The sequence below is a fragment of the Chelon labrosus genome, assembly GCF_963514085.1.
Source record: "Chelon labrosus genome assembly, chromosome: 2".
Taxonomy (NCBI): Eukaryota; Metazoa; Chordata; class Actinopteri; order Mugiliformes; family Mugilidae; genus Chelon; species Chelon labrosus.
In genome coordinates this window covers 27333358-27356292 of record NC_140338.1, presented here as the reverse complement: position 1 = coordinate 27356292, position 22935 = coordinate 27333358, and the positions used below count along the sequence as shown (strand labels likewise).

Sequence of the window (22935 nt, the reverse complement as noted above, 5' to 3'; positions counted from 1 at the left end):
CCACAAACTTTAGGTCTTGTGCTTCAGCGATGTTAATTGCACTTCTGTTCATGCTGATGTCAGCTCCTTGCAACACAGAAAAGTACTGCATCATTATCATCATCATTATCATCATCATTATCATCATATACTGTATGTGTGTGCGTGTGTTGTGTTAAACATACCTTTCGCTTTGTAACATTTACATCTGTAAACCATGACCCACGTCACAGTCACTACCAGGATTGTAGCCAGTATAGCGAGTAGAAAGTAAAGCCTGGTGTGAATTGCTGCTGTACCTGCAGTATCTAGTCATGGAAAGAAAAAAAACCAAAAACGTCAGACTGAAAATGTACACTTCCTGAAACAACAGTGGCATCACACTGACCCAGTACCTGCTGCCACTCTCTTTTTAGACAGCAGAACTGGCACCAAATGTCTTCGACCTGTTCCTTGTTTCAGTAACAGTCAGATGAACTTCTCAGCACACACTGTTAGTTTCCCATATGTGTACATTTAGTACTTGCACGTTTTATATGCAAGTTAACATTAAAGACAAATGTTTGATGCATGATGATGTGTTCTCTATATCACCATCATCAAACAGTGTATTTAAATGCATATATTTACTTTATAGCTTAACTGAGTTTTGGGGCAATATTTAATTTGATGCATAGTAATTTTCATGAGTGGACAACCAAAACTTAAATTGAAAATAAAGGTTAATCCAGCATAAATTGGTACAATTTGCTATTATGACCTCTCACCCTCAACCTCCAGCTCAACAGCAGAGAAAACATCCAGTCCACTGTTTCTATGGACACCACAAAGATACGACCCAGAATCCTCTTGCGTCAGGTTGGTAATGTTCACTGTGAAATTTCTTGACTCCTTGTCATCAGTCAGTGTGAAGCGTCCATTTTGTTTGCTGTCAGAGGTGATGACTGCCTGCTGCAGACATGTGGAGGGCTGCTTTCCTCTGCAGATGAACTTCAGGTTGTTCTGGTACTCAAACTCATACGGACAAATGATGGACAGTGAACCTCTTTCATGACTTTGAATTTTATCCACATTGTTGCAGCAGTGGTCTGTCAAGATGAAATAAAATCACATGACACAAGCTCATTGTTTTTTTCAATAAATTTTACATGTTGTATAAACTAAACTGTGGGAACACTTTATTTATTTACCTTGTTCTAATTCCAGCTTTACTTCAGTGTAGCTATCTTTTCCAGACCTTGTCACCCCACACCAGTATTTCCCAGCATCCATAGACTGTAGATCAGAGATGGTCACTATGAAGGTTTGTTTCTTTTTGTCATCATAGATGGAGTATTTGTTCTTCTTTGTTTCTGACGTCGTAATAAGAACATCACTGCCACCACAGTTGTTCTTACACAAGTACTTCTGATAAGACTCATAACCCTGATCATAGGAGCAGGAAACGTTAACATCTCTGCCCACATATCCAGACACATGGATCACTGCTGCTCCTCTGGTGACATAACCCAAGGCAACTGTGAAGAGATTTAAATTAAAGCCTTTAAACATTTACATTTAAATGACTTTTACATTGGAAATGTTATATTTGAGGGTGTGTAATTATTTCTAAACTCGAATCATGCCTGCATCGAGTAGGGTGTGTCACAGCTCCATGTTGATCATCATAAAAGAACATTTTATAATGTTATATAATATATAATATATATATTACATAATTTATAATATATAATTTGTATTTTCTTTTAATAAAAATAATTATGTCAGTTTGACTCACAGCAGAGGATGAAGAGCAGGTTCTGAAGGCTCCACATCTTCATGTACGATAGCTGACGTGTGGCTGGTATCTTATTTTTAGGTCTTTTTATAGGGAATGTTGCAAAATCTCAGTTCCACATTTAAATCATGATGATCATATTTTGGTGTACACTGCATATTAGTCACATGACATTTTATAGTTTCCTGTGAACTTTGCATTGACGGCTTTTCAAAGCTGTTTGCATTAAATTTAAAAGAAGTGACCAGGATAACTGAAACTAAATGAGCTTGGTAGCATTGCTGAAACCTGTCGATTGACTCTCTAGCTCTTGTCGTAACACCCTTGGTTGCAGTTAGTACTTCACAGCACGGAAACAGCCTGAGTGCAGCGCAGAAAAATCAAACTAAATCAGTTTTATTTTGTCATGTATACATGTAAACACATACAATTTGTTCTCTGCATTTAACTCATCCAAGTGATCACAGCCATGCCACTGCTCAGGGAGCCCAGGTTGCTACTGGTTAAGGGGTTTTTAGGTGATTGCTCAAGGCATCTTAGCCATGGAGGGGATTAAACCAATGCCCCTTAAAGGCGTTTGACTGATGTTCCAGTACTGACCTTCACCACTAGAGAGAGTTGTAGCCTTAATATTTCTTCAACCTGTTAACAAAAGCAGCATAAATAATGCAATATTTTACATCTAGATGTAAAAACCATTTCTACATTAAGAAGTTAAAGTGAGCTTTACATTGGAGCCATATGTTATTGACATGTGCCTCAAATGTAAAGCTCATATATTGCACAACATAAAGATTAATTTAAGTGTTTCAGCATGGAACTCCACACAAACTAGAATAAATCAATTCGCTTGTAAAGACAACCATCAGTCCAGTAAATGATAAAATTAAAGCAGTGTTATCCGGTTATCCATCTTTGGGAATATGTGCTCTCCTTCATGTAATCACAGGGCGTCTCTATTCTTAGAAGAACTTGCTTCAAGTGAGGATGTGCCACGACTGAAGAGGTTATGAAACTCAGCTTCTTGCACTTCCTTACTGCTAATTGTGGACACATTGCAGTGGCACAGTTGTGTTGTGTTTATGTGATTTTATCATGAAAGAGCTCACAACTCTTCAGACAGCAGAGAGAAAAAGTGACTTTTTTTTTTACATCTTACAAACGTTACAGTTGAACTGAGACAGATGGTCAAATATTTATCGATGTGGCGAAATGTAGGTGTACAAATAACAAGAGTAAAGGAGGAAAAGTCTTTCTAAAGTCACGGTGTTTTATAAGTTGAGCTCACGTGTCTCGCCAAGTGAGCAGCCTACAAGAAGGAGGCTGGTTTAAGAGTTCACCCACCTGCTGCAGGGAGTAGCAAATGCTGACACAGTTACATGTTACAAAACCAGTTAAATGTCTTTAGCAAGGACAAAAACAAACAAACAAACAAAAAAATAAAACTTTTTAATATTTTGAATAATTTCAAATAAAAAAAATTTTCATTTATTTCTGTGGCCAGTTTCCCATTTTCATACTTTCTGTGGTGACTAATGTGCGATGGAAAGAAGAAACGTGACTGAAAGCAACAACAGAAAAAAAAAAAAAAAAAAACCTGCTGAAATGATTAAAATGGGAGGGATGGGTGAAGTAGGAGATCTGAGGGAGTGACAGAAAAAGAAAGAGGGAGGGAAAAGAGGAGAATAGAGGGACAGCAGGACCAAACTCACTGCCTTCTTTTCCCCAAGCACTCTCTCCCTTTCTTTCTCCCGGTGACTCCAGGCTGAGATCAACAGATAGGTGAGTTTAAGCTTCTCTCTCTTTAACCTCTTCAGGTCACCGTTCTGTTTCACATATTTTCATTTTTGCCTCAGTCTGCCTTTCCCTCATAATTGAAGATGTTAATCCCTACCTGAACTCATCCACACTCACCTCTCCTCCAATCAGACCTCAATAGTCTCAGCTGCAGCTTTTACTTCCATGTATTTTTATTGTCTATTGTAGCAGAGTTTGGCCTACAAGGCCTAAATGAATGAATTCACTGTAAAGTGTCTCTTTCATCACAGACAGCTCCTTATCTCTAGTTTATTCCTTTCTGTCTGAAGATAAAGGTTTTCAGTGTAAACCAAGGATGAATTAATCATTGCTCATCAACCAAACCATCTCTAACAGATTCAGACACGCTGATTTATTTACGTGTGAGAACATTTTTTATGACCATCTTTATTTGCTTTTGCGTCTCTTGGCTAAATACATGTAGCTAAGCTTGAGGGTTTGTGGAAAGCCAGAGTTTCCGTTGGCTGGATGGAGAGGCTACTTTTAGCTTTGGTCATTACTCCCTGTATGCTGGCTGCTGCAGACTGTTTCTCAGGCCTCTGACTGTCCCGTAAATGACTGATGATTTTAAAGGATAAAAACACCTATCAATCTTTCATTTTACTGCAGAACGTCCCATCAGGGTTTGAAGAGAAGTATCTAATTATATGTTTTGTCAGAGCGTGGAATCTGAACTGTATGGCATTGCGTGATTTTTGGGATTTTTGTGGTAACATGTGCAAATTTATTTAGGGGCTGCTGCTTCACGTGCATTTTGTCTGCTTTCCATACTCCCTTGCCGCACCATTTATTTACTCCTTATTCTGTTTTTTGTTTTGTTTTTTGTACTCCTCCAGGATGCTGTGCCTCAGACCTCTGTCTACGCTCCTTGTCCTGCTTCTCCTCTACCCCTCTTCGCTGACTGCACAGGAGGTGCTTGTGCGTCTTGCAGGCGTCGGACGGCGCAGTGCAAACGAAGGACGTGTGGAGGTGTTCTACAATGGAGCGTGGGGTACAATTTGCGATGATGAGGTGGATATCAACCTGGCCAATGTATTGTGCCGACAGATGGGCTTTCAACGCAGCTTTACCTGGGCACACAGTGCCAAGTTTGGCCAGGGACAAGGTATGCCCAGCTGGGAACATGTAGTTTTATCACATAAATCTCATTATTAGTTTCTCTTTTTTCAACAACTCCCTTTCTTGTGTTAGGTCTGATCTGGTTAGACAATGTACGCTGCAAGGGCACAGAGCCCTCCATTGCAGACTGTCACTCCAACGGTTGGGGTGTCAATGACTGCACCCATGCTGAGGATCTAGGGGTCGTTTGTAGCCCAGAGAGGAGACCTGGCTTCCCTGCTGTCTCCTTAGAGGGACCCACTTCGTCCTCAAGTCACCAGCCTAGTCATCCAAGACAAAGGAACCCACCACCGCCACGGTCTGTGTCCCCCCCAGCTCCACCTGCAGGCCCAGCTCATATCTCCTCTTCAGCTTCAAGAGGCCATGAGATCGCCCTCCACCGCAACCCAACTTCTTCCCGTCGCAGCAACATCTCCCCACAGGAAAATGGCCATGAGATCCAGATCCTGCGGCGATATCGAGGTAGTTCGAGACCGAGCCAGCCGACAGGCCCAGCTTCGCCACAAGGGCACGAGCTGCCCTCGCGTCTGGCAAATGGTGCATCCTACAGACAAAGACAAAGACAGGAGACAACGAGGACCAGTCCGCAAGCAGTGAGACGAGAGGCGGAGGGTCAGACGAACAGGCAGACACAACCTCAGCCTCACTCTCAGTTCCAGTCTCAGAGGAGGAGAGAGCATCAGCAGCCCAGTGGGAACCATGTCGAACCAGACCCAGTATATCCAGACATGGGACTGGAGACTGATGTACACTACACACAGGTAAAACACACACACATACACACACACACACACACGCACACATACACACACATATATATATATATATTAACCACCAGTATCCCTTCTTTTGAATCACAGGAACCTGCGCCATTCATCGCTTCTGTGTAGCTTTCATTCTTTTCCACTTGAAGTGTTTTCACTTTCTTTACCACTTTGTAATCATCGCACATATCCCAAAGCATTAAACAAACACTGTTTTCTGTTAGTTTCCTTCCTGCAGCCAACAGTAGGCTACGTAATGTGGATGATTAAACGGTGATGATTAGAGAAACAGAGTGTTATCTTTTCGTGCGGTTGTAGGCTTGATTGCGTGCTGCCAGCTGCTATTTATTTAAACAATGTGGCAATGTGTCGCTTGAGTAAAGATGAAGTCATGTTTATTTACTCGAAATAATCCTGAAACGGTGTGCACCACAAGACAGCTTGCAACAAAACTCCATTCCCTTCCTCTGTCAGCACAAAAACTACAACGTTATATAGAAGACTTAACTTAGGATAACACAGTCAGCTTTATAAACAAATCTTTTCTTGTGGTCAGGGATCTGAGCGGGTTCACCTAGAGGAGGCTCGTCTACGGGCCGCGCTGTCCAGCAACCATGGGGGTCTGGTGACGGAAGGCGTCCTGGAAGTGAAGCACGCTGGGAAGTGGCGTCATGTGTGCAACAACGGATGGGACCTGAGCAGCAGCCGTGTCGTCTGTGGCATGTTAGGATTCCCTGCAGCTGAAGACTTTGACCAATACGCCTACAGGTAAGTATGTGAGAGTGGACAGAGGAGGGAGACAGAAGATGAGGAGGGAGGCTGTGTGTTTACGAAAGTGATGGAAAAGTGTGGTAGACTTCACATCCCTTCAAGATTAGGCAGCCCCATGCCTGGACCACTTCTCCAGTCCCCCTGTAGTAGAGGTTAACCACAATGGCTGTCATTAGTATAACCACACTTGGCAGGACATATCCACAGCGGCATTGGCTGAGCCCCAGCTGTCCGCCAGGCCTGTCTGCCCCATTGGCTGTGTGGGCCTCGGCACAGACACTGAAAATAGTCCTGGAGAGTATGTTATTAATGCCAGATCCAGACTACAGGATTATCATCATCCTCATGATGTGTCCTTACATGAAACCTCCATAACATGGTTTCTAATCTCATATAATTAAGAAACATCCAGTGCAAACTGAAACTGTGTGGAGCAGCATTTTCTAATGCTGGGTGGTCAAGACTGAGGCCTCACTTCCTTTGAACTTAACCAGTGAGAAAGTTTGACTTCTGTGTAAATCTCAGCTGTTCCTAATTTCCTCTATCCCTATTTCAAATGTGCCATAGTGAGTATTTTTAGATCAGTATATCAGTGATGTAAAAATGATGAGTTCTAGCATTATTCTTTCAGTATAATCTTATATCTAGCCACAGCACTCTGATAAATCATTAAAAAACTAAACAAAGCGCTAACATCAACTTTAAGTGACGAGGCCACTGCTAGGCAACTGTTGGCAGTTTAGCAAGTCAACAAACCGGCAACTTAATGGAGGAAATATAAAGGAATAATGAAAAGAGGCCTCAAATGTTACGTCACACATATTATGAGATCACCAAGAAATACTTAATATGGCTAAATTAGAATATTAATAAATGAAAACTGAAATTCCATGGACTTCAGGGTTTATGAAAATATCAGAAAAAAAATTCCACTTTTGAGGTTGTGGACACCACAAGAAGGTGGGGTTGGTGTGACACCTCCTAACGCAGCAAACATGGCCCCATTCAAAGGCTCCAAAACTGTAAGCAGCTGGTGAAAAATATATAAGAACAAAAGGATCTTTGAGTATTTTGAACAGAATGAAATTTGAAGTTGTCGAAATTATATGTATTTTTTACTAAATAATTTGCCTTATCGACGGAAAAGGTAAGCTTACAGTTACTACTGCCCCCTAGAGGCCAAAACAGATATTCTTGCACCGGACAGTAAAATCGTAGCAAATTGATGACCGTATCAAACATGAAATAACTTTGTTTGTTGGCCTTCGGTGACTAGGGCCCCCATGAAGCTGTAGTTGTTGAATCCCACAAAATGATTATTCGTTCATTCTCCTTAAAAGTATAGTGTGTGGTATTGTCTTACAGTCATTGATGTATATTTAATTAAACATATAAATTATTATAAACATATATAAAATATCTCAACTTTTCAGAAAGATATATGAAATAAGTCCTCCGTGAGAAAACTGACTGAGCTAAAGCTCATACAGAGACGGGGAACAGTTTATTAACTGTGTATTTATGTTTTTATAACTCTTTCACTGTCCCTCAAACACAAATCATTTGCTCCACCAGTGCCAGGCTGTTGTGTTGATTTTATCCCCATAAATCTAACTAATCTGTCTAACTTTAGCCATAAATACCCACTGAAGCACCTACACAAACTTTCAAAGTCCTTCCACACATACCATTAAAACCATAATACCTCACTTAAGCACACATACACACAGTACATCCCTCCCTCCACCCTCAGCGCAGGCAGACCTTACATAAACTATGTCTAAAATCCACGTGCACACACAAATAAACATGCAAACACACATAATCGTGCACATGCAAACACAACCCCTCCGTGTGTCTGTCCGTCTGGCCACAGAGGTCTTTTTACAGCTTGGCTAACAGGACGACTGTACTTACCGCTGACCTGCCCCGAACCATCTGTCTCACCATGCCGCCAATAATTATCCCTTGTGCAGCAGGATACAGGCTGCTTCTCTTTAGCTGGCCCATTCACCACCACGGCCACAGTCTAGCAACGATGAACTCTATTTCATAGTGTCTTATCTCTTTCCTTTTATACAATTTGTCATCACTTATACTTAAGTCGTTGCATTTGGTCAAGCTTTAAGTCAAAAATGGTGACATTCCCAAAATATTCTCAAAAATACAGGCAGGTCTGGTTTTTCTGTCATGCTAACTTTGTAAATCTAACACCAGACAACATCAGCTCAGAGAAGTCTGGAGAAACATCCCTTTCATGTGCCAGGAACCCAACCAGCTGCTTGTGTAAAGATTGAATCGGGCCATGAATGTTGTTTATTTTTTGTCAACCTCCTCCCAGCTACGTGGGAGATGGACCAAACAGACATTTTTGTCAAACAGTAAACAGCTTAGAGGGGTAGAACTACTTTTCTTCTTCAACAGACAAAGAAAAGTAACATCAGGTTGACCAGTGGTGACACACATAAACTTGTGTATTTCAAAGAAGATGTTGTTTTGTTGTTGTTTTTCAAAGTAGATTGATGATTTCATGTCATATCTACCTGGCCTCAAATCGCAGCACAAAGGAATTTTATTGGGATGCCAAAGTTTGTCAGACCAAACTTGAATAATAACTATTTCACGAACAAGACCACACCTCAGTATGTACAAAGAAGTTTATTTTGACCATGTTAAGGGGAAGGAAAGGTAGGGGATGGGATGAGATGGGTTGAGGGGATGGGATGAAGGGGTCAAGGGATGGGGATGGGATGAAGGCGATGTTGGATGTTGGTCCTCTGATGTTTGGATGGAGGAATGAGATTGTAAAGGACATGAAAGAGCAGAGAGGGTGGGGGGTGGTGTGTGTGTGTGGGGGGGGCACTTGGTGCTTAGCTTACATTTCTTGTAGGTCAATATTTTTTTCATTTTACATGAAATGAGAGGTATGAAATCAGATTGGAATACATTTTATGATCACTTGATTTTCCAATGTCTTTAATTTTCCTAAATATTAGATGTTCTAAAAATCTGTGCTGGCGTTGTCATTGTATGTTAGAATGTCGACATCAGCATCGCTATGCAGCTAGCTCTGGTTCACCCTAACTATGCATGACAAAAGTCACATCACGTCTTCCTGATGCTACCCACTGCACTGGCTGTGGTTCATGCCTGGGCTTTTTTGGGGTTTGTGTCCACTTGAACAGCTACAATTATGGTCTGTGAGATCTTCTAATCTAAAATATTCTCTCAGCTGAACCTGCCGCACACCCTTTGCTTTGTCAGCACTTCCCTCTCTGGCTGTGTGGTTGTTGTTTTTTTTTGGTGTTACTGCCTTTGTCTCTGCCTGTTAAGTTGCTAAGGGCATTTTTACAGATGTTTAAATACTCCCACACTTTGCTGCACTTACAGAAGTCAAGTGCTAAATCTATTTTTCCAGCGCCCTTGTTTCTTCACATTCCCACTCTTTTTGAAGCCAACAGTAACTTCTTCCGTTGCTTTAATTTACTTTCTCCCTCCGCTCCATGTTTCTCTCCTCAGTTCCAGCATTTCTAAAGGCAACGTTTTAATGCCTTTGTAGCAATTACACTAAAACCCACTTTTCATGGAAGGTGCATCATTATGACCCCTTGGGTTTTCCGTTCCATGGGGGTTGGTGGGACTGTCTAGGGGCTATTGTGGAGTCAGTGTGGCATCCCGCTGTCTCCTGAGTGAGCTGATTGTTCCACTCAGGCAGCTTCGCATTCATGCAGTATAATAACAGGTTATCTCGACTTTCCCGACTGTCATCTCCTCTCTCCACTGTGGCTTTTGCTATTGTGTAGTCAGAGTTGCGTAAAAACCCCTGCACCAAGCTGAAGGACCCAAGTAACCTAGTAAGAAAGTCCACTCCCAATTAAAAGAATTCAGCAGTAGTGCTGCAATAACAAGTTGCTTGTTGTGTTGAGGCTTGCGTCTGTGGTTCACTTCACTTACTTTAAATACAGTTTTAAAGCGGTCTAATTCCAACCTGTTTCCAGCCTGACAAGGAGCATCATCATGCTTTTAGCTTTCAGGACAACTAAAACACACTTGATGGCTAAAAGAACATGCTTTTCCTCTTCCTGTGAATTTGAGTTTCCCAGTTCACGGAGACTTACATCACCAGCTCCGTATTTCCCAGCACGCAGTCATAACGTTGGATAACGACACAGCTTTTAAAGAGCTTTGTTTTTATAGAGGCAAGGCAGGGAACGCTGATATGTACGTGCATATTTCCACGTCTGGTGTGTGTGAACCAACATGCTACTGCTCAACCGCAGAGCAGACACTGCCAAGCAGAGCAGACAATTATATGGGTAGCACTCTCACTCCCGCCCCCTCCCTCCAAACCATGAACTAACACCCCCATGCAGTCTGTCTCTCTCATTTTGATTTACCACTGGGTTGTGAAACACTTAAACGCCGCAAACACGCAAACAGATAGGCTTGCACACACACACACTGAGAAGGAGACAGACACAAAGTATGCACTCACAATCATACACAACAGATGTATGTACACTCAGTTAAATACACACAGGAGCTCTAAGATTTCAGTTGTCAGTTCCAGTGTCACGCCAACTTTTGCCTCAACTTCCATAGGCTATTGTTGCTTATAGGTCATCAACGTATCAACTTAAAAGATGAAGATATTTGTGGAAATAAAATGTATGTAACGTTCACATCTTGTTTTAGTTGTTCCCCAAGCAACCAGAAAAATCTGCCATTTTAAGATATGTCCAGTGCAGCTGAAATCTGGAGAGAATCTGCTGTTTAATTTCTAGTTTTGACTACGAGTCTATTCATTTTGGAAGGAAACATAGCTTTATCCCAAGAAGAAATGTCATAAAAGGGCCTCTTGAGGCTGGCTCAAAAAGCAAGTACATCCGTACTGACCTCCATGTTAAAATGCCCAACTTAGCAGCAAAAATAAACATGTTTACAGACTGGTTCACGAATGGTTTTGGTCCCTAGAGCTAGTTTCCACATTCTCGACAACTGTGTATAACTCACCAACTTCAATTATTTAAAGGCTTCAAGTTAGTCTCCACTTTGAGGGACTAGGCAGATGGCAAGCAACTACCACAGGATGATAGCTGAATGCTTGGGCGTCACCGAATTAGCCAGGGGTTAGGCTGAGTCAGGCACGGTCAAGACGGTAACGGCAGGAGTCACAAAAGGTTTCAATGACTTATCCACCAGAGGAGGCCAGCTGTCTTTACGAGAGCGGCTTTACATCCATCCGTGCAGTGTATAAAATCATCTTTTGCTGTGATTATATGTTAAATTATATGTACACAATCCCACCTTCACAGGTCTTGATTACATTATAAAAGACTATTTTCTGTTTCTCTGGGTCAAGATTTCTAGTCACTTCCTATTATAAGCCCTTCAAATACATTTCTCCTCTAATGTTGGGACTGTGCGTTATACCCCATTGGCAATCCTAGGTTAGCGTTAGGTCAAGTGTCTAAACCAAACTTACTGAAAAAAGGAAGTCCAAACTAGCAGTATTTGTCGATAGAAATGGCCCCCTAAGGTGGTAGGGGATTATTGGTGATGTACTGTAGGGCCCTAGGTTTTACAAGGTTTATGGTTGTCATTACTAAATATGCCAAAAGGTAGCAATTAAGGGTCCACTTTTCTCTTGTTACGCTCCTGATAATACTCAGAGGAATACCAGGGTACTGAGGTTCTCCTAGAAACGACTCCTGTTTTAGTTTGCCAAATATTTAATTGCATCATGAATCTGGTCGCACACTAAACCGTCCTCCTGTCTATACTTGGTCTCTCTGACTCATTTAATTCATGAAGGGCGTCTGTCACACTGCACCTGTCTGTGGTCACACTGGTCGATGTAAGTGGTCAGCTTCAGTGCGTGTGTGTTTCCAGACTTCGAGGGCCTCATCTTGTCCATACACGCCGTTTCCCCTTTGGATTTGACTCTAGTTTAATACCCGTGAAACTAGACACAGTTTAGAAAACCCTGTTGGAGTTGGCAGAACTCAGTAAGGGATAAATGTATAGTGGCCTATTCATTATTTTTAGTGCTTTTCACGTGGAAGCCTCAAACCAGACATCCACTGTAGACATATGGACAAACACTGAAACAGAAAAACTCATGAATGTAGAAATGGAAGATCTATGAAAGACATCACGAGAAGGGGATGTTTTGGAGCGAAGAAAGAAAAGAAGAAAAGGGGAGTTACTGTAAATCTCCCTCTTTCTTTGACACCGTCTCTAACATGAGGGCTAAGTTTAAACAGAGACACCGACGCCGCCTTTATATATGTAGGTTACTGTTTGTTTATTTAACATTTCATAGACAAAGTGGAAGACTGGGGATGTCAAGGAAGAGGGACAGGATGACTGAAGAGACAGGAGGGGCACACTGTGGCAGCCTATAGGCCAGCAGCTTGTTTAGTCTACTCCATGTAAAGATGCACCGTTGTAACTTGAGGGTGATGTTCTCTGTCTTTCAGGAAAGTCTGGGACTCAAAGTTAGCGGATCCTTCCAACAGGTGAAATCAACATGCCTGCCTTTAAAAATATACTTCATCTTATCACAAGTGATGTGTCATATTACAATCCTCCCTCCCGTCACTCTACTACTTGTTTCTTGACTTCATTCCCCTGCCCAGGCTGAGGACCCAGATCACTAAGAAGGCATACTGGGTGGAGAAGGTGCAGTGTCAGGGGGTGGAGGCCTCCTTGTCACAGTGCCAGGCCCAGCTGTTCCTCCCCAGGAGTGATGTCCCGTGCAGGGGCGGCATGCACGCTGTGGTCCGTTGTGTCCCCGGATCCCAGTTCACACGTAATGGCAGACCTCCCGCACCGCCTGTTGTGCCGGTTAGTATGGAGGTGGAATTTGACAAACTGAGATTAAAAGACCTTAAAATAAAAAAGTAGTTGTACAATTTAGTAAATATGCTTGCTAGAGAGTTAATTGAGAAGCCTGACAACAATCTCCAGTTTGTACACTAAATATTAAGCTACAAACAGGAGGTGGTTAGTTTAGCTGAAGGCTCACATTAGAATGGTTCTTTTCCTTGCAGCCTGTCGTGCGTCTGAAGGCCGGGCCCCGACTCGGGGAGGGCCGCGTCGAGGTGCTGAGAGAGGGCAAGTGGGGCACCGTGTGTGACCACCTGTGGGACATGACTGCAGCCAGCGTGGTCTGCAGAGAGCTGGGTTTTGGAACAGCCAAAGAGGCCCTCACCAAGGCTCAGCTGGGACAGGGTAAGACAGGACACACAAACATAGCCACACAAGTAGTGTGCATACAGTCAAACTGCACTTTGAAGTCTATCTGATGCTTTGCGGTGATGGAGTTAGCTTTAGCTTTCACCATGACCGGGAAGGTAATTGTGGGAGAAGTGTATGTGTTTAAACAAAGCTATGACTGGATCATTCCTCATCTGTTTTTCCCCAAATAAGCAAACTTCCTTGTCATAAAGTCTTAAAGAGTATAAAAAAGATCTCAAGCTGCTGATCTGATAACTGAGTTCATCCTGAGTATGATCAGTTTAACAAAGTGATTCCTTTAGACTAAACACTTCTCAATCTGTTGCTAAACACATCACTCCAAGAACCATGAACGTGAGCATACAAATAAACCCAGAGAAAATGTTTACAGGCCGACTTCGACTTCTGTCGGAGAAGCTAATTGCTGAGGAACTTTACCCATGACCAATTATACAACTGTAAACCATGCCAGGAGGTTCAAGCGACAAAAACAATTGTATGTGTTGTTGTCAAAATAAACCTGTTGTTAGCGGCGCTTTAAATCCAGGATGTCAGGCAATCAGTACAGAGTACGACCAAACATTCAGATGCAATTATTCTAGCAATGCGTTTGTTGTGGGCTCAGAAATATAGCCATTAAATTGCCTGACAATAATAGAGTTGAACACTTTCCTAAGATATGGCATGGACTCCACTTTCTCACACTCATTGTCTTTTTATTTTTACTGCCATACCTCTGCAGTAACTCTGTAATCACGTCCATTTCCCCCCCCATTATCTTTCACCCAAATGAGCACATAGCATGTCCTTTAATGGTGGCTGCGTTTCCTTCTGTCTACTTTACTTAATTGAGTAATTCATGGAAAGCATTTGAGTGTTGCTTTTAGGGCTCTATTAAACTAGGTGCTATGCTGCTGCTATGTCTGAATAGTGAACGTGGCTGAATGTCAGAATGGAGCTTTTGTGACTTTTAGTGTCTCAGGCCAGTTTAGGAGTTATAGTGGACATATAATATATAAGACATCAATTCCAGTCAGAACAAAGCAACTTGAAGCTAGGCTTGGTGACATCATTAGCTATTTGAGGCCAAATTATAGGGCTTCGATGGTCTTCAGCCTGGGCCTTATACACCTACGCAAACATAGATGTGTTCAAAGAATTTGCTCCATTTTGCCGTTTTGGTATCTATTTTGGTTTATAAAGTGTAGCCCTGGTGTGTAATATGCAGCACAGAGAGTACAGTAATTTGGACAGAGAGCTTGCTGGGTAAGCTGAGTTTCAGAGCCACATCAGAAGTCCCATCCCGTCTGGGCTTTTAATCCTTCTCTGTGGACTTCTGTGGCTGCACAGCCACCAGGTTGCAGAGACTTTTATGTGTGTGTTTGTGCGTGTGTGTGTATGACAGCATCACTCCTTTGCATGTGGCCTTTAGTTGGCAATCATTCAACTGCTGCTCCACGCCCTTCTTCCGTAGGTACTGGTCCCATTCACATGAACAGCGTCCAGTGCAACGGCAGGGAGAGGTCCATTACAGAGTGCCAGCACAGACCGGTGCCGCTTTACAGCTGCAAACACAGCCAGGATGTAGCAGTGCGCTGCAATGTACCTTACACTGGCGTCCAGACCGCGGTGGGAAATACACACGAAAACGTGCATACATATCCACAGCATATACAAAGATTCACAGACTGACGAGGGACCTCTTTTTTCCTTTCTCAGGTGCGTCTGGCAGGAGGAAGAGAGCCTGCGGAGGGCCGTGTGGAGGTGCTGATGGAAGTTGGAGGGGTGAAGCGTTGGGGCTCCATCTGCAGTGAGAACTGGGGCATCAATGAGGCAATGGTGGTCTGTCGACAGCTAGGCTTGGGCTTCGCCTCAAGAGCTCATCAGGTAAAAAGCAGAATTCCCTTTGTTGATGTTTTTCCCTTGAATCTCTCCTTTCCTGCCTCTGAGCTTTTGTTCTGTGTGCTCCAGTATTTCCTCCTCTCTCTCTCTCTCTCTCTCTATGGTGCTGTTTGTGTGTCTGTGCTGTGTTATTACCGAGGCCTGAGGTAATTACAGGCTTCTCAAACGTCCACTTCCAGCACACCAAAAATAAAAGAGGGAAAGTGAGGCGAAGAAAGATCAGGAGAAACTCACAGAGCAAACAAACTGAAAATAGAACTGCGCATGGAAAGGGCAGCGTGAGGGGGCCTGCTGGGAACATTTAACAGGCAGTTTGAAAATTATGAAAAAGAGTGGAAAATGTGCTAATGTGTACTGATAGTTCCAATAAAAAAAAAATGAGGTTTCATTGTTTACGGCAGAGACTGCTGTTTGACTTCTTCTCTGGTATTTTCAACTCTGTGCATGAATTTGTTCTTTTGTTTGTGTCTCTGTGCAGGAGACCTGGTACTGGCCTGGATCTTCAGATGCTGGGGAAGTGGTGTTGAGTGGGACTCACTGCGTCGGCACTGAGATGTCCATCCAGCAGTGTCGCAGAAACACAAATGTCTACTGTCCCAGAGGAGGAGAAGGCAGGGCTGCAGGAGTCACATGTGTAGAGAGTGAGTTCAGAACCTGTGTGCAGGCTTTTGAAGAAAAATATTTGCCCAAATTAAAGTTAATTCTGATTGAGGCTGGCACCTCCAGGCTGCATTAACTGCTAAAAGCCAAATCTGTGGCCACGTTGTTGAAGTTGAGGTTCCAATGCTTAATGAGATGTGTGGAGTACAAAAATAAAATGCTTTATTTCTGAACAGTTTTCAGGATCCAAATGAGTAAACTCTTGATCTCTTACAGCTGCTCCTGACCTTGTAGTGGATGCCCAGCTCGTCCAAGAGACGGCCTACCTGGAGGATCGACCTCTCCACCTGCTGACCTGCGCCAACGAGGAGAACTGCCTGTCCTCCTCTGCCGCCAGAATGAACTGGCCCTACGGACACCGCCGCCTGCTTCGCTTCTCCTCCCGCATCATGAACTTGGGTCTTGCTGACTTCCGACCCCGAGCCTCCAGAGAAAGTTGGACATGGCATCAGTGTCACAGGTAAGACTGAGAAGAGGATCCAGACATTTACAGTGTTCCTTTGAAGGAACTTAGTGGAGCTTTAAGATTCTAATTTAAGGCAAACTGCTTAATGTCACGCCAATAATCAGATGGGGAGTAATTATATGGCGACTTTGAGCTGCTGCAGGTTTTGGTCATTATAGAGAAGATGGATAACCTCCCTCATGTCACAGGACTGGGCATCATTAGAAGGTGGAAGAAGAAAAAGGAACATTTTAGAGAGAATTCAAAGATGAACAGGAAGTGAAGATCCTTTCAAGTGAAACCGAATCACTGGGTAGAGCACAGAGCAGCGAATAATTTCGAGATCTGGACTATAAATAGTAGAACATGTATAAAAGTCTGTTATTTAAGGCAATAAACACAAATCTTTTACCCTCCAAAGTGATGTTTACAATAAATGTCCTCCTCGCTGGACACCCAGTTGTTACAGTCAGAGCCGTGACTGCACTGAGAGCAGCCTGGCTTCTTATCTCAGCGGTTGTGGTTCTACGTCCCAAAACAAGAGGCAAGGCCACAACCCAATCGCTACCTCCACAACCAGCAAACACATGGTTTGACTTTCGGTTTTTGTAGAGTTTGTTCTGGGAAAGGTTCTGTGATGGAAAAGGGAGCAACACCACACTTATATCCATCTGTTCCCTTGTGTCTTAACAATCGTTGTCTGTGTCTGTGCGAAGCCTTCAGGAGGATCATGTGTCCACGAAAACAAAAGCAACTGCGTGTTCGATGCAGATCTTTCTCAACTTCTTCCTGTAACTTCATACCATGGTATTACTTTCTTGATGATTTATTCATGCTATCCTGATCCCACTCACAGGCACTACCACAGCATTGAGGTGTTCACCCACTACGATCTGCTCACCGTCAATGGCTCAAAGGTGGCTGAAGGTCACAAAGCCAGCTTCTGTTTGGAGGACACATACTGCCCCGATGGTAAGACATGATTACAGATTAATGCCACATAAAGCTGCCTTTCCCAAGGAAATCTGGAAAACCGGAGCTGAATTTGTGACAAACAAGAGAATCAATAAAACATAAAAGTGCAAAGCAGAAATCCTATAATGAGCATTCAAGTCAGCAGCAGGCTGTAAGATCAGAGGCCAAGCCTAAATTGATCTTGGCTTTACAGAGTTGCGCTGCTTAGAGCCTTTCTATTCATCGGAAAGACACCAAAAAAAGATCTGTTTTTTTAAAATCCTTTCGTTATAATTTCAGACTGTAAGGAATTTCAATCCACTGTGCAGCAGCGAAAAAGATTTACATGGCTTTTCATGTCTCCTCATAAGTTTAAATCTGTTTTGTTCCTTTTAGGTATCCATAAGCGTTATGCTTGCTATAACATGGGACAACAGGGTATCTCAGTGGGCTGCTGGGACACCTACCGCCATGATATCGACTGCCAGTGGGTCGACATTACAGACGTACGACCCGGTGAATACATCTTTCAGGTCGGTTTATTACAGAAAAAATATACACAGCTGTCTATAGAGGGCATAATGGAACTATTAGGTTAAATAAAAATGAAATCCGGTCTTGATCTTCATGGTGAACTAGCTTCAGTGACTTTGGTATACAAATAAAAGAGAAGAACAGTGCAAAGAGTAGTTGTGTTTCAACATCTGAAAGCACACATGAGATAAAAGCTGCGATAGAGGACTGTAATTTCAGCTAAATGGCTCTTGGCTGTGTTTCCTGCCACTCAGGTGAACAGCATGTATGTAGTTTTAGGGCGTGTGTGTATTTAAGGAAAGTGAATTTAGTCTGGATTTATATAGAAAGTAGACGTGCTATTAGTCCACCCCTTCAGAAAGTACGGACCTATCGGCGAAGGAAAAGCCCTGTCAGCACTTCACTTTTGTGCAGATGTGATGTGTGAAAGTGGAACTTGTTCACATGTCCGTTTCTAGACATCTAATCTTCTGTGGTGACCTGCTCATCTGTCCTTCCCCTCTGTCATTTGTTCTATTTTTTCCTGACAGCTTGGTGGCAGCGAAACGATTATGTTTACAGAGTCTAATCATTCGCTCAGTGTTTACATAAAATCAAGATGTCTAGATTGGATATCCATGTGCGTGCGTGGACTGTATGGAAACTACACGCAGGAGGGGTCCGTCTTCGCTGCCTGAGCAGCTGCACACACGTGACCAGCCACTTTCGGAGAGATAAAACCACATCGCTGCCACGATGCTGTGGCCCAGCAGCACTTTGTGGTCAGGATTGTGGTGCAACAGTAGCTGAGCTGCTCATGAATTTGTATAAGAAGTGAGACACTGAGGGAGGGCGTAGATCCATGCCGCTGGGTGTTTTCTATGAGTCTTCACCAAAAATCACAGCCATTTTTAGGATCATACATTTAAGTTGATGAGTCACATGCACCTCAGCTTGATTGTTCCTGATTGTGCCCTCATTTTAAGATCAGCTGCGCAACCTCACAGCCTTCACAGACTTTCATTGTTCTGTAAAACAGGCTGTGGGCCCTTTGTTTCACATTATTACAACAGCTTTTAAAAGGGCATCAACTGCCACCAAGTTAATACGGTGTTTTACACCGGGGCTGTAAAATATGAGCTGAAATCATGGCCATTCTCAACATGCAATTTAAAAATATATATATATATGAGGTATGAGAAACCAAATTTGGACTACAATGTAATGAAAAATAATGATAATTATGAATATTTTGCGTCTTAAATCTTTCCCTGTGGATATAATTGGAGCCACAAAATTTATACAGTATGTAAAAATGAAACGGAGTTGCTTTATTGAATATGTGGTGGGGTTATCTGTTTGATGTGTGCATCAGGAAAATTCATTTGTGCGCTTTTCTTATACATGGCAGGCAGACAGACAGGGTGGAAAACAACAAACCATGGCAACCAACCATGGCTGCAGTCTAATGATAGGCTGCAACTTAAATCCAAACCCAAAACTGTCATCTGCATCGCTGGGCCTTTTTCCCTACACAAAGATAACAGTGGAAAGTGATGTCATGCACAGCCTGAACCCAGAATTTATACATCATGTGTCATATAGAAAAGGAGAAAACAATAATCCTGTGGTATCTCAGTCGGTTTCCCCTGGAAAAACTGTTGTTTCCCGACCGTCTGAAGGAAAGTATCACTTTCCCACTTGTTCCCTTACTTTATTAAAATACAGTGTTTGCAGTGATTTTAGTCTAAACACAAAGTTTCTTTGCCAGACAACCAGGGCAAACACACACCCCAGTTTCCAGTCTGTGTGCTAAGCTAACTTAACAGTCTCATAGCTACAAATAGGTGAAGTTATAATAAATATAAGCATATTTTCCAAAATGTTAAGCCTTCAGTCTAATCTGTGACTGTGTCGATGGTGCTTTTGCATTTGAGGATGGGATATGTGAAGATATTTGTCGTTATCCACAGCTTTATAAGTCACCTTTAAAACAATACACACACAATCTGCTGCCTTTAACTTTCCAGCAAGAAATCCTTTCCGAATTCTGCAGACATCACACACCATGTCCACACACTTGCCACACCTCACTGACCCTCTGCGATGACAATCTGTAACCAGCTGCTCTGTTGCAAGAATCCTGTGGCTATAGCCAACCTTACAGGGAAATACAAGGGAGCCTTGTGTGTGTGTTTTTTTTTCTGTGTTCAAGGGGCAGACCCTGGAGTACTTTTATACTATGAATAGAATTGGAAATGCGGAAACCATGAATTTGCCTTGTTTGCACAAGTATTTAAACAGAACTCTGGAGGACACGATGCTCTCTGTTCTTACTGTTGTTACTTCTGTTCATTGAAGCCCTATGGCCCATAAAAACACTTCTCCAGCTTTAAGGGGATAAACTGACTAAAGTCTTGCAGCATCTTATATCTTGTTTATCTCTTGTCCTGTACAGGTGGAGGTTAACCCTTCCTTAGACATGGCTGAGTCCGATTTCCAGAACAATGTGATACGCTGCCGGTGCAAGTACGACGGAGCGCGGGTTTACATGTTCGGGTGCCATGCAGGTAAAGTGTTTCTTTGACGTGAATCCTTGCAGTTTCAAAAACTTAAGACTAGCATGATCATGCCGTTCATGTATTCCACTCCTTGTCTATTTTCATCAGGTGACGCTTACAGTGCTGAGGTGGAGGACGTGTTTGACCACCAACGTCAGATTTCCAACAACTTCCTGTGAATCAAGGAACACCCAGATTTAAGAACAGAACAACTGTACAACCCCGCACCACACCTCAACATGTCGGGGGAAGGAGGGTGAATGACAATAATATGCCAGTAAACAGAGAAATGAGGTTCAGGGAGAGGAAGAGGGGAAAGAGCATGATTTGGGAGGGACTTGATGCAATATTGACTAATTAGTATCCCGTGACTGATTGTCATCAGCAGTTCCTGTTGCTGTTAGAAAGTCGAAGAGGAAAACAAAGCAAGTCACACATCATGTCACCGTGATAAAACATGATACAGAGTAGTTTATAACTTTAAAATTTTGTCTTGATTTTTTTTTTTCTCTTATTAATTACCTAATTGAAACTTAACAGTTAAGAAAGCATTGACGTGAAGGTACATGAGAACAACTTGATCAGACTGTCATTGGTTTAATATCAACAGTTTGTCTAAAGAAACCTGTACACGTATTACGTGCTCTCACTGTTCACATTACAAGATGCAGTATTTACTGTTGAAACTGTGTGGGTTTCTATTTTGAATACTTTTTGTTTTTATCTCATGGTGCTATTTTGCATTTTTGGAATAAATATTGTAATGTATTGCAAATGTATTGTCATGTACAGTTTTATAATACCTCTCTGGAATATTGTTCTTTAGGTCTCTAATTTATGCAGAATTTTAATGTACTTTTGAGTTTAAACTTGTTTGTATTGTTAATTTTCCTATGATAAGAATTTCAACTTGTTTGTTCTTTACCTGTTCTACATCGGTTACAGTAGATGACCTTTGGTTGTACCATGGTATTGTGGTCAACAGTACTTGATAACAGTAGTGAAAGAATAAACACCAGAATGACAAACTGTATGGTCATTTGAGACATGGTTATTTGACTGCAGACTTTTTTTAACGCAGAAAACAAAGACAAGCGAGTTTCTGCAGAAGATTCAGAGAATCTTCTAACTTCAGTTTCTTCAGCAGGTTTATAAAAATTAAAATGACTGCATTTCCCATCATTTTCCTGGGAGCCTGCGTTAAGCCATGTGTTATGGTTGTTTCCAACCTCATTCCCGCTAGTGAACAAACACTGGAAACTCTCACAGCAGCCCACTGTCACATTTGCTATGCTTTAAATATAGGACTTACTTAGGCCTGTTTTCTTTTTATAGGTTGGGGTGTAACGCAATCTTCACCTTCCATAAGTGAAGCGGCTAATTCACACTAAACATTAAATGAAGTGACAGGAACTTTTAAAAACCTAATTTGTAGTCACAGAAACAACTATGACAAGTGGAAGTATTTGTGATTAAGAATTACAGCCAATGCAATGACACCGATAACCAACGGGGCACACCGGTGTGTGCGCTTTCATTGGTATCTAGTTGATACAAAGTGTGTTCAGAATCAAATTCCCATCAAGCTCCTGTGAAATGATACACACCTGCACCTGAAGTGACAGATTATTTCCAAGTAAATCTCATCAATCTTAACTTCTTGGTTGCTCGCTATTAAAAGGCTTTTGGCAACTGAGGCCGTACAGAGCACCAGCTTTGTTGTTGTTGATCTCTCACGTTACCAAAGAAATTCCACGGAATTAGATTTACCGCGCCGTAAAGCAGACATCAACAATCAACAATCTTTCTATTTCTCATATGTCTGGGCTATGGTCTAGGGCGGCAAGATGCAGCCTAGTACCCATGAAAAACGCAACACACTATGGTGCTCACAACATCCTAATCCATCCATGCACAGGAGATGCCATTAGGATATAATAAATGCTCCATGGGCCATATCAAACAGAGAGCAACAAACACGTCCCTGTACCGATTACGTTCATCAGTATCTGGACCTGTTGTTCAGACGTCAATTATTTTTTATTGTCGGACTTCCAAATCCCTTCATCCTTCCATAAAAACAAGAGCTTGCTTTTGTTGAGTCATTTAAGGCAAAGTTTAGATTTTTAAAAAGAGAGCAGGATGATGTAAGGTGTGTTTGCTGACACTGTTTGGTGCTAGGAAACTCACCACTCCTCCACCAGCAGGGTCCTTTATTGTGGTGCTTCATTAGATTATTCCTTCATTTGGACCGTGCCTCACTTTATTGGCTCCATGACATAACATCTCTGCAGCGCTGGCACTTGGAACCACCAGTCGCTCTGTAGTGGTTTGTGTTTGTGTAGTTAATCTAACGATTGTGTATGAGGCACCCAGTGGGCTGCTCTGTGGTGCATCACCTCCTCGTGAAGCCACAGTAAAACACAAGAT

At 42.4% G+C, this 22935-nt stretch overlaps 1 protein-coding gene across 1 annotated transcript; it reads left to right on the top strand.

Annotated features, from left to right (window-relative positions):
• The first annotated feature begins 3427 nt into the window (after positions 1-3427).
• On the top strand, positions 3428-21536 carry LOC311508745 (lysyl oxidase homolog 4-like). Its single transcript, XM_084573685.1, has 15 exons — positions 3428-3538; positions 4411-4679; positions 4766-5454; positions 6014-6225; positions 12711-12749; positions 12870-13077; positions 13284-13464; positions 14945-15099; positions 15190-15357; positions 15851-16013; positions 16249-16492; positions 17334-17449; positions 17828-17964; positions 20403-20514; positions 20614-21536. Exons 2-15 carry the CDS (start codon positions 4412-4414, stop codon positions 20682-20684), a joined length of 2763 nt encoding a protein of 920 aa, XP_084429811.1. The 5' UTR covers positions 3428-3538; position 4411; the 3' UTR covers positions 20685-21536.
• Positions 21537-22935: the final 1399 nt, after the last annotated feature.